This window comes from Berghia stephanieae, chromosome 1 (assembly GCF_034508935.2).
Source record: "Berghia stephanieae isolate SIO BIC M18660-M18661 chromosome 1, UCSD_Bste_1.3, whole genome shotgun sequence".
Taxonomy (NCBI): Eukaryota; Metazoa; Mollusca; class Gastropoda; order Nudibranchia; family Aeolidiidae; genus Berghia; species Berghia stephanieae.
Window position 1 is genome coordinate 87,953,462 of NC_088360.1, and position 17,241 is coordinate 87,970,702.

At 34.3% G+C, this 17,241-nt stretch overlaps 1 protein-coding gene across 1 annotated transcript; it reads left to right on the forward strand.

The window, feature by feature from the left end:
• Positions 1-309: 309 nt before the first annotated feature.
• On the forward strand, positions 310-15,700 carry LOC144960676 (retinol dehydrogenase 13-like). Its single transcript, XM_078893961.1, has 7 exons — positions 310-797; positions 5,173-5,291; positions 6,855-7,010; positions 7,456-7,560; positions 7,841-8,053; positions 9,606-9,813; positions 10,226-15,700. The coding sequence occupies exons 1-7, from the start codon at positions 676-678 to the stop codon at positions 10,422-10,424; spliced, it is 1,122 nt and encodes a 373-aa protein (XP_078750087.1). The 5' UTR covers positions 310-675; the 3' UTR covers positions 10,425-15,700.
• Positions 15,701-17,241: the final 1,541 nt, after the last annotated feature.

Consider the following 17,241-nt stretch of genomic DNA (forward strand, 5'->3'; position numbering starts at 1 on the left):
GCGTGTTTTCTTTTCTTTTCTTTTTTTTTTTTTTTTGAATTATACTAAATTTCCTGTTGGGGTAATTTTTTACCTACTGACTACTAAGTGGAGTGCTAAACCACTACACCACGGTTGAGAAAAGGTGTCATTTGAAGTATAATATACAAGAAAAGAAAATGCCAAATGAAAATGCCAAATGCCAAATGATTTTTCTAATGCCAAACGGTTTTCAAAAATGCCAGATTTTTGGAATCTGGCATTTAAAATGCCAAACTGGCAACCCTGACTGAAAAGCAACCAACTACTTCTTTTTTATTACTGAACACCAGATTGGTAAAATTCAAAGAGTTAAAACTGACTAAGTTAATTCTCCTGCTAAAATTACATAGTTCAACTAACAAAGGTTGTGAATCAAAAACAAAAGAATAACTGCAAAGCAGTTCATAAATGATTTGAAAACATTAATTTAGACGATAATATCGCACTTTCTCAGGATATATATGTTAGATAATTTAATTTGACAATGTAAAGTGATAAAATGCCATTTTAGCTACTAAAAAAAAAAAAGCAAAAAGTTGATGGTCTTTTTTATTAAAACCATTTGGCAATTCATCGTCATCATTCTCGGCATTGATCATTGATCATTCATTTTCAATTGTTTTTTCTTTGTTGGACATTATTTTAAAAACAAAAATGGATTCGAGAAAAAAGGCGATGGAAGAAATGTTTGCTAACATGCCCAATCCAGATGCTATATTTGAGTCATGGTGGCCTTTTCTAATAGCTGGTGGTTCTGGCATTTTCTATGGAGTGAGGTGAGTGTCGAAGTCGATGGACTTGGGACTGGGACTGGGAAATTAGTTCACAACTTTCACTTTCGACTTTCGTGAAACTCCAGGCTCAGAATTCAAGATTATATTTATTTATTGATTTATCTTTACTTTCTTTCTCATGCTTTCCTGGGAGGAGGTTATGTCTGTATGCAAGTGTAGTGGCATTCATTAGGCCTACTATAACTCTATAGGCTATATTATAATTATAGGCTATAGGCTGGGGAAACGTCAACGTCCATTTTTGTGAGTTAGCTGATGATGATACTGATACTGTGATAATAAATGGCCTAGTGGCTGTGACCCAATTTTTAGGACTTTTGAGTGAGGAGTTTCAGAAAAAATTCCATAGATTTGTTTTATGGACGGATTTTATTGATTTATGTCTCATTTTCTTCAGGAGGAAACCCTACTGTTTGTTTGGTGCTGCTTAGACTTAGTCAATGCCAATTTAGTACCCATTATATCTTTTGATCGTGGATAAAATAAGGTTTTATTTAGTTTTGGATAACCCCCCCCCCCCTTGAGTTTTTATAATAGCGCAATATCCTATAAACGTGCTCAAAGTGCTTTACAAAGGGTCCCTGACCAACAGTAACAGCAGCACGTAACACGTAGGACGAGACATGATGCCTGTTAGTCACTGTTAGGCAATATTACAATTTTTTCGGACAGAGACAGCACTGTTAACGGCCAGGTCCTCATATTACACTTGAGTACAGTGAGAGAATGTGAGTAAAGAGCCTTATTCAAGGACTCTACTATGCGCCAGCGTGGCTCAAAACCCATGACCTTCCGATCCGAAAGCGAGTGTCATACCACATACCGCACATAGCAATAAAAATCAGATTTCTTGTTGCGGGACATTATACAGGGTTCAGTACTTGGACCCGTTCTTTTTGTTTTGTACGTTGGCCCTCTGTCTAAAATCATCAGAAGTTTTGGTCTGTCTTACCATCAATACGCTGATGATACGCAATTGTACTGCGTTTCCAATACGAGAAATTTACAAGAAGTATCAGCCAATAGTAAAAATTGTATCCAAAGTGTTAAGAAATGGATGAATGAGAACAGACTGAAACTGAATGATGATAAGACGGAGGTGCTGTATGTGGGGAACAGGAAGTGGAAAAGTGAAACAGATTTGAAGTTGGGGGATGCCTCTATTCAAATTGTTGACAAAGTGAAAAACCTTGGCACATTCTTAGACTCTGGACTGTCGATGGAGCATCAGGTTAATAATTTGGTTAGATCTCTCTTTTTCCAACTAAAAAAGATTGCTTCCATTAGACGGTTCATATCTGAGGATGTGACCAAGCACCTGGTTGTGTCCCTCGTACTATCGAAATTGGATTATTGTAATGCTCTGTTGTTTGGCGTTTCGCAATACAATCTGAAACGTCTTCAGATTGTCCAAAACAGCGCTGCCAGACTAGTATTCATGAAGCGTAGGTGCGACTCTGCCGGACCTCTACTTCATGACCTGCATTGGCTGCCTGTTGGGAAAAGAATTAAATTCAAAGCTTGTGTTTTAGTGTATCGTTGTCTTGAAGGTACTGCCCCTTCCTACCTTTCAGAACTAATTGAAAGATATTCAAAACCCCGCCCCTTACGTTCGGCCAGTGATTCCACAAAACTAGTTGTCCCTCGAATTCGGAAAAATGCTGGAATGAGATCCTTTTCTCATTTCGGACCCTCTATTTGGAACGCCTTACCGCAGAGCATTCGTGAAAAAGAATCTTTGTCTATTTTTAAACGTTCGCTTAAAACATATTTGTTTCGATTTTAGTAGATGGTATGAGAAGCAAGATAGGTTTGGTTTGTGTTGTGTGTGTGTGTGTGTGTGTGTGTGCTTGTGTGTGTGAATGAGTATGTTTCAGCCAAAGTAATTTGTAATTTAAGCACTTAGAGTCTGGTGTCTCGGAGTTATAGCGCTATATAAGTTTTCAGCATTATTATTATTATTATTTATTTAACATCTTAACTTTTTAATATCCTGTATCCCTGAACTCATTCCAGTGAAATCCTAACTCAAATGTCAATGGCCATTTTAGGCCAGTTTTGAAATCCAAATGGTGGTCCTGGGTGGGGTTCCTGACCTCCCGTAGTGGGCAGGGGAGTACATATACTGTGTCTTCTATCCCCTTATATATCTGTTTTCCAACATGCTTTATGTCTTTGTATTGGAATGAGATTACTTGGTTTGGTCCTGGCCCTGGCCGGAGTCCTGTCTTGGAGGGAAACAGTCAGATGCATAGTTATTGTTTTGGGAGATGATATTTTTTTCCTTGTAAATCATCTCTCTGTTATGTATTATTGTATTTGTTATTTTGAATGTATCATGTAAGCATTTGAGTTTGAGTGTATTCCTCTTTGTTGGATTTTGTGCTTGTGTCCGGATGAGACATATAGGTGATCTCAAACTAAGTACATTGGTGGTGTGCTCTTGAAATCTACATCTGATCCCTATTTGTTCCCAGTTCCCCTATGTCTTACTTTTTCTTGGGTGCTTTAATTGTAATTCTAGTACTTTTTACTATCCCATTTTCTTCCTTTTTACTGGCGCTGATATAATCCAAATGTGTTGCAAGCGCCATAAAACACCTAAAAACAAACAAACAAACAAATGAAGGTCTCTTTACTAACAGAAATGCAAGTTTCAGGTCACACAAAGTCCATCAGTAAATAACAAAGGCTTCTAGGATTACATTTGTCAGTCTTTAAACTAGTATAACCTTTCATCCCCTGATCTGATCTTCAAAATGTTGGTGCCATTAGAATTGTGTTGAAAAGAACTTTATAGTGATGTAGGTTTCATTGAGCTCAATCCAATTTGAATTTTTTTACTACAGTACCTAATTATATGGCCTGAACGGCACACTTGAAACATTTTACTCTACTTTACCTAACTTGTTTTTCTTCTCCCAAAAGAATCATGTCTCACAACTATGCTCTGCAGATGACATTTCGATATATATAGAGAGTTGAGTAATTTTGTGCACGGTCAGTAAAAGGATACATGACAATGGTCAGAAAATATATCATCCCAACATTGTGTGTGTTAGATAAAGAAGTGACAAGATATCGCTCTAATTCTAATACTAGCGCAACACTGGATAGAGCGACTCCTAATGTGACAACGGATATCGCTCCATTATTTTGTTAATCGTAAAAGTAGAGTCACTAAAACTATAAGAAGGAAGCATTTGTATACCTTTAATATGCAATTTACATTTTAAAATAACAAAACAGTAGTGGCTTAATTCATATTTTTAAACATTTCTTCTAAATAGGCATGATTGAATATCTCCACAAGTTGTGTGGATCTGTAGTGTTGTGGTTAAGCTGTTTGACTCTTGATTGCAAGGTCCTGGGTTCAAATTTCCAATGGAGCTATTTTTTTTTCAATATTATTTCTTTTTTTTTTCTACTTATATATTTATCTGTTTTCTCACTGATATTTTAAATTTTTAATTCCTTAATTTTTTAAGCGTATTTATTGATTTGTTTATTTATAATTGTTCTTTCTACTATTTTTCTTTTATATATTTTATTTATTTATTTTTTTTCATTAATTTGTCATCATCATTTTCATCCGTACACTTTTACCATGTTTTATTATTATTGTTATAATTATCTAATAATTAGGCATTGTTGTTACAACAGTAAACAAAGTCAATGCGATCAGTGTGACATTTTCTGGGCGATACCTAGCAGGTAACACTAGATATTGCTCTAACACTACAGTAACAGAGCGATACCAAATTCCTGCACTCCACTCTACTCCATTCAAGTCTGAATGAATTACAGGATTATAAGAGTGCTAGTGCTTACAGGCTTGCCAACCAGTATGATTTCTCATATTTTGATATACTTTGAGGTCCAAAATATGATAATATGGGAATGTTGACTAAAATATGCTAAATGTAAAAAGTCAGAGAAAAAGAATAAAAGTGGAATAATTGAAGGTTATGAAATGTCTCCACCTGGGTGAGAATCTGAGTAGCCAGACAAATGATTTTTCATGGGAATTGCAAGATTTTCCCACCCTCTACTAGCTTGATAAGTCTTCATAAACTATGTTAAAGTTGAATTTTGGATGGTTTCTTGTGTTGAAAATATGTTTTTTTTTGGGGGAAAATAAGAAAAAATTAGGATAAATATTGTAAAAAACATAATTTTTTTCAAATGGTTGAACTTGGTTGGCAAGTCTGGTGTTAGAACAAAACAGGCACCTAACAATGGACATATAATATACTTATAAATAATGGAAATTTGGTTCATCTGAAGTGCTCGAGAAATAAAGCCCAAGTAAAGTTTAATTTGAATGTAAATATTTCTATATGATTATACTCTCTAGACAATGGATAAGGGGGGCCAAATGTGTTGGCGGATCGAAGATGAAAGGCAAAACTATAATCATTACTGGAGGGAATGGCTGCATTGGCAAAGAAATTGCAATGACTCTAGCAAAAAGAGGTAAAAAGTATGGTCAATTATCATATGTGAATGCCATACGATTATTGACATTTTTTCAATGATAATGTTACCACATGTATGAAATGTGAACTACATCATTGTTTATATTATTATTATTATTATTATTATTATTATTATTATTATGTGTGTGTGTTTCTCGATGCTGAAAAAATATTATTGTCACTACATGACTACACAATTGAGTTATTGATCTATATTTCAGTTTTGATAATCTTCCTCAGAATTTCGGGATTTTAGGATTTTCTCAGAAATTTTTCCCTGATTTTGCCGTGTCAAGACATTTTCCTTTGATAAAAGCTTAGGTCAAGTGGTGAAAAAATCACCATCCTGTCTTGTGTCATTTTTTGGCACCTTTTCTCAGTTGCACAAATTTTGGTTACACTTCCATTTGTATGCCGTTAGTATAGACGAACTGGCACCAGATATTTAAATTGAGACAAGACAATTGATGGTCGAAAGGAGAGGGAAACAATCAAATATATTGTTAGAATTTTGGGAGATTTTTTTTCTGTTATGCACTGTATTATTTTTGTTTACATGTTATATATATTTGAGTGTATTCCTCTTAGTGGGGGACCTATGCTCGTGTCTAGATGAGACTTTAGGTGATCTCAAACTAAGTACTTTGATATTGTGCTTTTGGAATCTATTTGAACCAATTCCCCTTTGTCTTACCTTTTTCTTGAGTGCTTTAAATGTCCTAGAACTTTTTACTATCCCATTTTTCCCTTTTACTGGCACTTAGTGTGTTCCAAGCGCTGTAAAACCCCTAAAAACAAAAAACATCAGTTGATGGCAAAAGGATGGTATACCAAGTATAACATCAAATTATCTATCAGGTAAAGAATAAGTTCCAGCCGATATGCTGCAATAGAACTGCAACAGTTATCAGATAAGAATTGACACATGTACTTTATATATGCACAAGTAATTAATGAATCAATTTTTTACACTTTCAGATGAATGGATGAAAAACGTGGGGTTAATTTAAAGTGAATAAATAGGAGGATTGAGTTTGAATGATCAATAATTTAATGAAAAACAAAAAATAATGTTCCTTTATTCCAGTTTTTGGTAAATGTGTAATCTGGTCCCTTATACCAAAAAAAAAAAAAAGTGGTTTCCCAACATTGTATTAGAAGATAAATATATTGATTTTGCACAGCCTACTGCAAATCATTTTCAAGTTCTGTGCACACCCATTTCATAAATAATTGAGCTAAATGGCATTATTGACAAGAATGTTTTTATTCTTAGAGCCAAAGCTCATTTGGGCCAGGTCTCTCGGATTTTATTTAAAACAAGGAAGACTTTACAGGGACCAGTTGTAATAGAAGGGTTAAGGATTGAGAAGTCTAGACTTCAGATCTTAATCTTAGAAATTTTATTGTAAACCAAATGAACTCAAAATGAGCTGAAAAGTCTTCAACTGTAAATTTCATGACAATTTATGAATAATCTAAACTCCATAGTGTAAGAATTTGTCTGTAGATTTATACTTTCATTTATCCTTTTTGTTTAATTATTATTTCATCGTTTTAGGTGGAAAAGTGATTTTGGGCTGCAGAGATGAAGTAAATGGAAAACTTACTGCTGAAGAAATTCGCAAAGAGACAGAAAATATGGATGTCTACTGTCTAAAATTGGACTTGAACTCTTTTGATAGTATCAGACAGTTTGTAGAAAAATTCAAAAAGAGTAAGTATCTTAAAAGTGGGGAGAGTAAGTATCTTAAGAGTGGGGAACTTTTTTTTTAACATTAGATTTTATATAAATGTTTTGGAAGACCTTTACCAGCAAAATTTAATGTCTTCTATTATCCGGTCTGTAATGATTGGGTGGCTGGGTCTGTCGGATGTGTTGTTAAGTATTTTGAGTGAGATAAAAGTTGTATCCAAGGGTTACAAGTAATGTTACTGCCTATTTAACACTGGAAACCGGGATTAACTCGGACTCCACAGGTACTGTCTCTAAATGGCAGCAAAAGATCATTGTCTCAAATTCATTTGCATCAAATGCCTCAAAGTTTGTTTGTTTTGGGTTTTTTTTGTTTTGTTTTTTTTATTTTTGTTGTGTTGAAAATCTTGTTTAATGGGATGAATTGTTTATGATGTTAATATATGCTATAAAAACTTTATTTCAGAGGAAAAAGAGCTTCACATTCTTATCAACAATGCTGGAGTAATGATGTGTCCAAAGGGAAAGACTGAAGATGGCTTTGATATTCAATTCCAAACCAATTATTTAGGTTTGTTGGAATTTCAATCCTCTTTCTTATTTTTTTTTCCTCAATGGGTTTTGTTATTAGACATTACCTATCCAATATTTGGCATATACTGAGAGACATACGTTCTTTCATAGTTCAAATTCATCTTTTATATTTTGATTGATACATATTTAACTTATTTAATTGAGGAGTGACAATTGCAAGATTTTAAAAAAGTATTTGTGATTTTTAAAAAATGAATAACTCATGAATTGAATTGAATAACACTCTTGGATAATGTTTTAAATTGTCAATAAAACAGGACCATTCTTATTGACTGAACTTCTTCTGGACATTTTGAAGAAGTCTGCCCCAAGTCGTATCATCCACACCACAGCTTCAGCACAAAACCTTGGGGAAATAGATTTTGATGACATCAATGGTGAGAATGGGGAATACAATGCTGGAGAAATGTTTGCAAGGAGCAAACTAGCTGTCGTGTTACATTCTCATCAACTTGCTGAAAGACTTAAGGGTATGATTTTCTATTTACATCTTTCTATATAATTTTTAATATTTACTGAATCTTTGACAATGAAATATTAGGTTCATCTGTCCGTAGTCACAACCATTATCAGAGATTTATTTACAGTGACTTTTGACTGCCATCGGTTCATCAATTTAAAAAACTAATCATCTTATCCCCCCCTCCTCTTTTATTTTTCTTAATAAATATTGATAAAGTATATTATTTTTGGTTGGTTTTATCATGTAACTTTGTGTAAAAAGATTGCAAAGGTATTGATCTTATCCCCCCCCCCCCCTTCCCTCCTTAGTGAAATAATGGACTATCTGTAGAAACAGAAATAATGGAGGATCCACTGTATTACCAACGTTGATATCTCACAATTTAAGCATGTGCCTGGCAGACAAACTCCCCACTATAAAAACTAGCAACACCCAGATTATTATAATGGCTGTAATTCAAGTTAGAATTTTTACATCCTTGATAACAAAATTATGACCACACCTTATCTATATTTTGTTGCAAACTGTTTCTCAATGAAAGTATTATAAAAAATCTAAAAAGCCATTTAACTGTGAAAAATACCTTTGCACAATTTTTAAAATATCTGTAACAATTTAAAAATTTTAAAGAATTTTTTATGGCTTGTAGAATATTCTGTAACCATTCTTTGTTTTGTCACATGATCTTAGCTCCATTGATATTAGTTATAGAATAAACAAAGCTAATAGGATTCAATAGTCGTACCGTCACTTCCTTCCTAATGACGTATGGTAACTTAGTAACACTGGCTCTAAACTATCGGAACAATGGCGGACGCCGTATGAAATATTTCTCCGGCGAGCTTAAAAGCGTATCCAGAGGAAAAAAACCCCATCAATTTGATCATGTTTTGACTTTTACACATTCTGATCACAAGGCATATGAAAAGGGAATGAAAAGTTCTCGCCAGCATGAAGAATAAAAAGTAAAAATTTTCTTTGTTTAGAACCAAGATGGCCGCCGTTGCCGGGCGCGTGACATCAGACTACTGAATCCAATTATCTTATGAGTAATTAACTCATGTATTTTCTCAATCAAACTGATCGTTTAGATTTTGAGACATGGCACACACAATTTGATTTAATAGTAAAGTATGTAATAGTAAAGACCACACAATTGAATAATGTATGGGTTGTCATCATCAAGATTTGATTTCGACTTTTCAAAACATGCTAATTGCCCTTCTGTCCAATAGAGTCAAAGCAAATAAAGAACAATGAGATTTACAGTTTAAATCAGGTATACAACAAGTGTCAACTAATCAACTGACAGTGTCTGCCTAACACTTTATCATGGTGTCCACTATCCACATTAGAAAACATCTCTCTTGTGTAAGATAAATACAGAGAGAAATTTGACCGTCAGAATGTCCTCCATATACAGTTGTCTGTTATACATATGTATCTGCAAACATCAATTTACTTATTTAAATCAGCGATAATCTCTAAGGAGCAGATATTGATGCCTTCTCAATATCACTACTATTTATGTTGTTTCCTTTTCTTTCTTTTATCCTTAGACACAAAAGTGACTTCAAATGTTGTAAATCCTGGCGTTTGTAACACTGAAATTTACCGTCATTTACCTCTCAAATCAAAGAAGTTTATACGCATCAGTTTTGCTCCCTTTATGTGGTTCCTAATGAAATATGCTGAGGATGGAGCCCAAATGGCAATCTTTTGTGCTACAACTGAAGAAATGGAGGAAAAGTCTGGACAATTTTTGAAGTAAGTTTTTTAAAGACTTTATTTGGGGGTTTGGTAACTATATTACTAGAACACTTGACCCATTAGCCCTCTCCTTACCATTTATTAGGAAATCGTCACATTTGTTATGATGCAACGAACGTTTTCCATATTCAGATTTGTTTTGTATGGTAACACTCTTTGCATCATTTTAAAAAAATTTAACTTGTCAATATTAGTGGACTGTGTCATGAAGGACTGGATGTAAAACTTCATATTTTTATGTACTTTATTTGATATCTTAAAAAATATCTTTTTGCTAAATATATAGTGGGTTGGACCTTTATATTAACAAGGTAAAATGTAGGACAGGTGGAATGTAAAGAGATATCAATTATTCTGGATGTAATTAAATGAAGGAACTATAATTTTATTTCCTATTTTGAAATTACAGAGATGGAAAGGAGCAGGAATTGACAGGACCATCACAAGACAAAATGCTTCAAGAACAATTGTACAGAGCATCCTTAAAGTGGATAGGGGATGCAAAATCGGTGACGGCGAGTGGAGAAGGAGATGATGATAACCTCAAGCCTGTTACAGAAAAGGTTGAAAGCAAAGTTGAAACTAGCATGGAGAGAGTTGAGCTTTGAGATTTGGAATGTAAAGTTGATGGTGCTGTTTGAAAGTTGTGTTATATTAAGTTCTGCAGTTTTTATCTATTTTTACCATTAATTGCTGAAGTCACTGAAATGATGCATGATATAATATAAAATGTGATGATCGTCAGGGTTATTGTGTGATTCTCGTAAATGTGATAGTTTTAGTTTTATTTAATGTTCTAAACGTTTATGAGCTGATTGGTCTAAAAAAATTCATTGAGAAATCCTAAAATATCAGACGTGTAAAGGATAACTTTACAATCTGTCCCTTCATTAGAATTTATCATTGCTTGCAAGTATTTTTTTCATCTTACAGAAAGTCCCTTTTCTTATTGAGGAGTGATTCTCTATGGCGTATTGATTTTGATGGCCACTTGTTTTTTACATGTGGTTTGTTGGAAGGAATACTGCCATTTTTGCATTCTAAGACTAAACCATTTTAAAATAGTCAATTTTTCTGTTTTTCTTTGTTTGGTTTGTTTTATTTTGTTGATCTGCAGCTAGTAAAAGAATGTTAGATTGATCACTTTGTAAATTGTAGATATTTTATGTCATTGCCGTGTTATTTATTTTTGTTTCATCCATTGTCAAATCTTGTAAAACACATGCATAATATTTTTACCTGAAATGTTCTTTTTTTGTTGTTAGTTTTTGCTAGTTCTGTAGACTCACATTGTATAGTGCCTAATTAACATTAAGCAATATTGAGCCTTTAATTGAACAAAAGGATAAACTCTATGTTGTAGAGTAAGGAGTAAATACGAAACAAGGGGAAGGGGGGGGGGGGGGTTATTCCCTGTTCACAATTAATCTTTGTCTTATTAAAACTTGAGCTGTCATAAAGCGCAATAACCACTTATTGTGCTCAGAGTACTATACAAGTGGTCCCACGACAGCAGCTGGGTTGGGTTCCTGACCTCCCATAGTGTGCAGGGAGGTACATACTGTGTCTTATATCCCCTTATATCTGTTTTCCAACATGCTTTCTATCTTTTTCTTGGAATGAGATTACTTGGTTTTGTCCTGGCCCTGGCCGGAGTCCTAGCTGGGAGGCAAACAGTCAAATGCATAGTTATTGTTTTGGGAGATGATATTTTTATTCTTGTAAATCATCTCTCTGTTATGTATTATTATATTTGTTATTTTGAATGTATAATGTAAGCATTTGAGTGTAGTCCTCTTTGTTGAATTTTGTGCTTTTGTCCGGATAAGACTTATAGGTCTGGGTGGGGTTCCTGTCCTCCCATAGTGGGCAGGGGGGTACATATTGTGTCTTCTATCCCCTTATTACTGTTTTCCAACATGCTTTCTGTCTTTGTCTTGGAATGAGATTACTTGTTTTTTTCCTGGCCCTGGCCGGAGTCCTAGCTGGGAGGGAAACAGTCAAATGCATAATTATTGTTTTGGGAGATGATATTTTTTTCCTTGTAAATCATCTCTCTGTTATGTATTATTATATTTGTAATTTTAGATGTATAATGCAAGCATTTGAGTGTATTCCTCTTTGTTGGATTTTGTGCTTGTGTCCAGATGAGACTTATAGGTGATCTCAAACTAAGTACATTGGTACATTGCTCTTGGAATCTACATCTGATCCCTATTTGTTCCCAGTTCCCCTATGTCTTACTTTTTCTTGGGTGCTTTAATTGTAATTCTAGAACTTTTTACTATTCCATTATCTTCCTTTTTACTGGCGCTGGTATAACCTAAATGTGTTGCAACGTCGTAAAACCCTTAAAAACAAACAAACAGACTTATAGGTGATCTCAAACTAAGTACATTGGTGGTATGCTCTTGGAATCTACATCTGATCCCTATTTGTTCCCAGTTCTCTTGTGTCTTACTTTTTCTTGAGTGCTTTAATTGTAATTCTAATTTTACTATCCCATTTTCTTCCTTTTTACTGGCGCTGATGTAACCACTAATAAGTGTAGCAAGCATCGTCAAATTCCTGAAAACAAGCGATGTAATCTCTGTACTCATCAACTTAAAGCTCACTTGAAGTTCTTATTGAATTTTTTTTTCTTCCCATTCCAATTTTAAATCAAAATATTATTCATCTATCTGTGCTGTGTTTGATATTGATATATTGTAAAATCGTAGTTATAGTGTTTCCCTTGAGATGGGGATTCTGCCCCACTGTGTGGCTGGAGCTTTTGAGTAAAGTCACACCATAGGGTCTGGGTGGGGATCCTGACCTCCCAAAGTGGGCGGGGAGGTACATACTGTGTCTTCTATCCCCCTCTACCCGTTTTCCTTACTTAGTTTTGACCTGACCCTGGCCGTGTTCCTTGGTTGGGAGGGAAACAGTCAAACGCATAGTTATTGTTTTGGGAGATGATATTTTTTTCCTTGTAAATCATCTCTCTGTTATGCATGGTATTATGTTTTATTTACATATTATTTATGATTTGTAAACATTTGAGTGTATTCCTCTTAGTGGGGACTTGTGCTGGTGTCTGGATGAGACTTTTAGGTGATCTCAAACTAAGTACACTGATAGTGTGCTCTTGGAATCTACATCTGTTTCCTATTTGAACCAATTCCCCTTTGTCTTACCTTTTCTTGGGTGCTTTAATTGTAATTCTAGAACTTTTTACTATCCCATTTTCTTCCTTTTTACTGGCGCTGATATGACCTTAATGTGTTGCAAGCGCCGTAAAACCCTTAAAAACATAAAAATAAACACCATATGGTCAACACTCTAATTGTCTAAGTTAAGTGTTCTAGAATGTCACTTTTATTATACTTAAATATGTGAACAATTCATTACACTTGTATAATTCATGTATGTATTATATTCAGATTCTCTTAATACACTTTAAATTCCATATCTTTTCCTTCCACGGAGATTATTTATTGTTAATTATGATCATTTTAAAGTTTTCACCCATGGTAAATAATAAATGTGACCCAACATCTCAAATCAGTTTACCCTGGGAAGGGGGAGTCTAGGTGCTTAAAATTGAATTCATAGTAAAATCATATTGGACGTAAGCTGAGTTTTTATGTTTTATTGAAGAGTATGAATATAATTTCTTAAAGTGACAGCAACTAAAACTTGACATTTCATGTCATTTAAATCCCTTTGTGGCATTGGCTCATCTAGACATAATATTGTTTCGAGGTGTTGGGTCACAAATGTAACCAGAGCTGGTAAGGTCATTTTATATTTTTATGATTATGTTTTTTGAAGTAGAAATCTGTGTAAATATGCCGATGCAGCTGAAGTATGTGTGAGTGTGATGTTTTCAGATTTATCAGGGTTGTTATAATAGAAAAAGGCTAATGTTATGCCATGTTATTCTTTTATACATTTTTAAAACTGTTGGTTTAGAATAAGAATTAAGACGAGTCATACATATTTTCATCTATGGATTTGATAACAAAATTAGAATTGCATTCTTGTTTCAGTATTTCGTCTGGCCTCCCACAGTGGGCAGGGAGATACTTTCTGTGTCTTCTATCCCCCTATATCTGTTTGCTGAAATCTCAAAGGCTTTGCAATATTATTCGACAAAACATAAGACACTCACACCCTGCAAAGACTCGTAAGCTGCCGCACATAAAAAAATATAAATGCTCTACAAAATAGAATAAAATGTGATAATTTGACAAATTAAAAATTAAAATAAAACGAATGATTGACTAATCAAGCAGAAAACATTTTTGATAAATATTTCTGGTCTAAGGCTAAACATTGACATTCAGTAAAATGTCTCAAATCTCTGTTCAAACTTGTCCCTTTTTCATGGATTATTATATCAATATGACCATTTCCAAAAATTTATCCAGGTTAATGCACTTCACGATGTTTCATTTATTTTCCTTGCAGGCCATTTCGATTTAATATTGTGGAAGTCTCCCTCAAGGCATCCTTTTAGTAGTATGATCGACCATATCTTACAGTACCTCATTCACCTGAGTCAATTGTAAAATGCCTTACCCAAGGACACAACACCGGGCCTAGACTTTGCTATCACTGTTAGCCGTGCTTGTTAGTGTAGACATTCTATTACCGATGAGTACTATACAAGGGGTCCCAAGACAGCAGCTGGGTTGGGTTCCTGGCCTCCCATGGTGGGCAGGGAGGCACTTACTGTGTCTTCTATCCCCTTATATCTGTCTTCCAACTCACTCTCTGTCTTTGTGTTGGAATGAGATTACTTGGTTTTGTCCTGGCCCTGGCCGGATACTCTAGCTGAGAGGGATACAGTCAAATGTATAGTTAGTTTTGGGAGATGATATTTCTTTCCTTGTAAATCATCTCTCTGTTATGCATTGTATAATGTTTTCTTTATATTATATGCGATTTGTAAAACATTTGAGTGTGTTCCTCTTAGTGGGGACCTGTGCTTGTGTCTGGATGAGACTTTTAGTGATCTCAAACTAAGTACTTTGATAGTGTGCTCTTGGAATCTACACCTGTTTCTTATTTGAACCAATTCTCCTTTGTCTTACCTTTTCTTGGGTGCTTTAATTGTAATTCTAGAACTTTTTACTATCCCATTTTCTTCCTTTTTACTGGCGCTGATATGACCTTAATGTGTTGCAAGTGCCGTCAAACCCTTAAAAACAAAAATGATCTGTCTTTGTCTTGGGATGAGATTACTTGGTTTTGTGCTGGCCGGATACCCTAGCTGGAAGAGAAACAGTCAAATTTATAGTTATAGTTAAAGTTTGGGGAGATTATATTTTTTTTTTGTCTCTCTGTTATGCACTGTGTTATGTTTTGTTTAAATATTATATATGATTTGTAAAATTTTGATTGTATTCCTCTTAGTGGGGACCTGTGCTTGTATTGTGTCTGGATGATACTTTTAGGTGATCTCAAACTAAGTACTTTGATAGTGTGCTCTTGGAATCTACATCTATTCCCAATTTGAACCAATTCCCCTTTCTCTTGCTTATTCTTGGTGTTTTAACTGTAATTCTAGAACTTTTTACTATCCCATTTTCTTTTTACTGGCGCTGACATGACCTAAATGTGTTGCAAGTGCAGTAAAAGCCTTAAACAGTGTTTATTGTATCAATTTTTAAAACTAATGACATTCATTTAAAGTAGTACCTTTTGATTTATTGATTTCATTTCATCATTTCCTTCTTGTTAGTGTTAGTAATTTGGAGATGGTACATTCCATTACATTCAGTCATTCTGTTTCGACCGTATCATAAAAGTCTTCCACCACTGCCATTTTACCATTACATTTTTGTTCAACGTAAGAAAGGTGTGGATGAAAATAAACATTGAGACCTGACCATTAAAACAATTACAGTTCTTATTTTTTTTCGGTGTTATTGAGTTCCACGTTTTACATATTATTTGAGAAAAATACCTGATATAAAAATAATACATTCATTTTTGCCAGTCTCATGTTTGGACACAGTTCCTGGCTGGAGAGATACATTCTTATTGCCTATTCTATCCTCCTCTTTCTGCTTTCCCCTTCAAATTGCTTTTCATCCCTTTCCTGATAATTTATTAAACTTGATTTTTTCCCCCAAGACTTTGATGGGAGTCTTTTCTGGGAGGAAAACAGCTAAATGTATGGTTCTGTGTTTTTAATTTTTAATTTTGTTAGCATTTATGGGCATCCTTCACTTTTATTAGTCATCTCATACGAAAGATGCTTTTGAGATCTTCTGTTCCCTGTTTGAGCCAGTCTTGTCTAACTTTTTCTTTGCTGCTAATAAGCACAGGCAAACTCTAGATCTACAAAATTATGGCTGTTGATTTTCTTATCTTCTTTATTAATGGCACAGAAATGCAAAACAAGCAGCAAGAGTTTTATCATAAAAAGCCTGGTAGTGCAATATCTGATTTGTGGTACACCGCATATCACCCAACATTGATCCCTTTATATAAAATAATACTAATTTCAATCTGTCCCTCCAGGAAAATGCCATTATTCTTCCAAGCTATGCTACAAAAAAATCTTGAAATTATGCCACATTAATGCCCCAAAAAAAACGTTGGGATTTGATGTGTTGTTGTAAGCCATTTGTACGTTATTCACATAAGCCTTGAACAGAACACTAATCTTCTAAGTACAAGCAATATACAAGAAGAGAATATTGAAACGATTTTCACAAACATGGTTACTTGATTAATTTGGAAAAAAATACCAAACACATCTCAGAAAAATGCCAAACTTCTAAGCATCACATATTCCGCTAAGATGCACACATAAAATTTGGCAAAAAATACTGTACATATCTTAGAAAAATGCCAAACTTCTAAGCATCGCATATTCCGCTAACTAAAATGCACACATAAAATTTGAAACATAAATTATAATATTCGTATCTCATTGCCCTAAGTCTGTGTCACTGTCACAATGTGATAGAAATTTAAAGTCTTGCCAATTTAAGGGTGAAACTTTGTATATTTTGTGAAATAAGTGTAGATTTGGTTGTGAAATACAGTGGAACCTCCCCGATTACGAAAATAGCGACAACCTCCTGATAATGACATTGACTCGTGGTCCCGATTTTTTTTCTATTTAAGATCAGTAAAAAAAAACCTCCAAATAGCGACGCACTTTTTTATAAAACCTCAGAATAACGACATTTTGGCGATTTTCGGCAGTTTTCGTAGATATATGATACTAAAAATACCGAGTATGAGTACTCAAAAGTTTATAAAAACGATTCCTGCTTGAACCAATGAGAACGCAGCTTTTTTTGACGAAACTTGGCTGATATGCATTAATAAAAACCAAGGTATAAATGCAAGTGTAAGCAAGTAAACACAAAATCTTGGAAAATGTGATATTATGTGGTGATAGAAGTAGTAGTAGTAGTAGTA

Bases quoted from the DNA above. Each gene is read 5' to 3' on its own strand.
- LOC144960676 (XM_078893961.1), top strand. From the start codon at position 676: ATGGATTCGAGAAAAAAGGCGATGGAAGAAATGTTTGCTAACATGCCC. The intron at 798-5,172 runs GTGAGTGTCGAA...TATACTCTCTAG, and splicing joins GGCATTTTCTATGGAGTGAG to ACAATGGATAAGGGGGGCCA. The intron at 7,561-7,840 runs GTTTGTTGGAAT...TCAATAAAACAG, and splicing joins ATTCCAAACCAATTATTTAG to GACCATTCTTATTGACTGAA.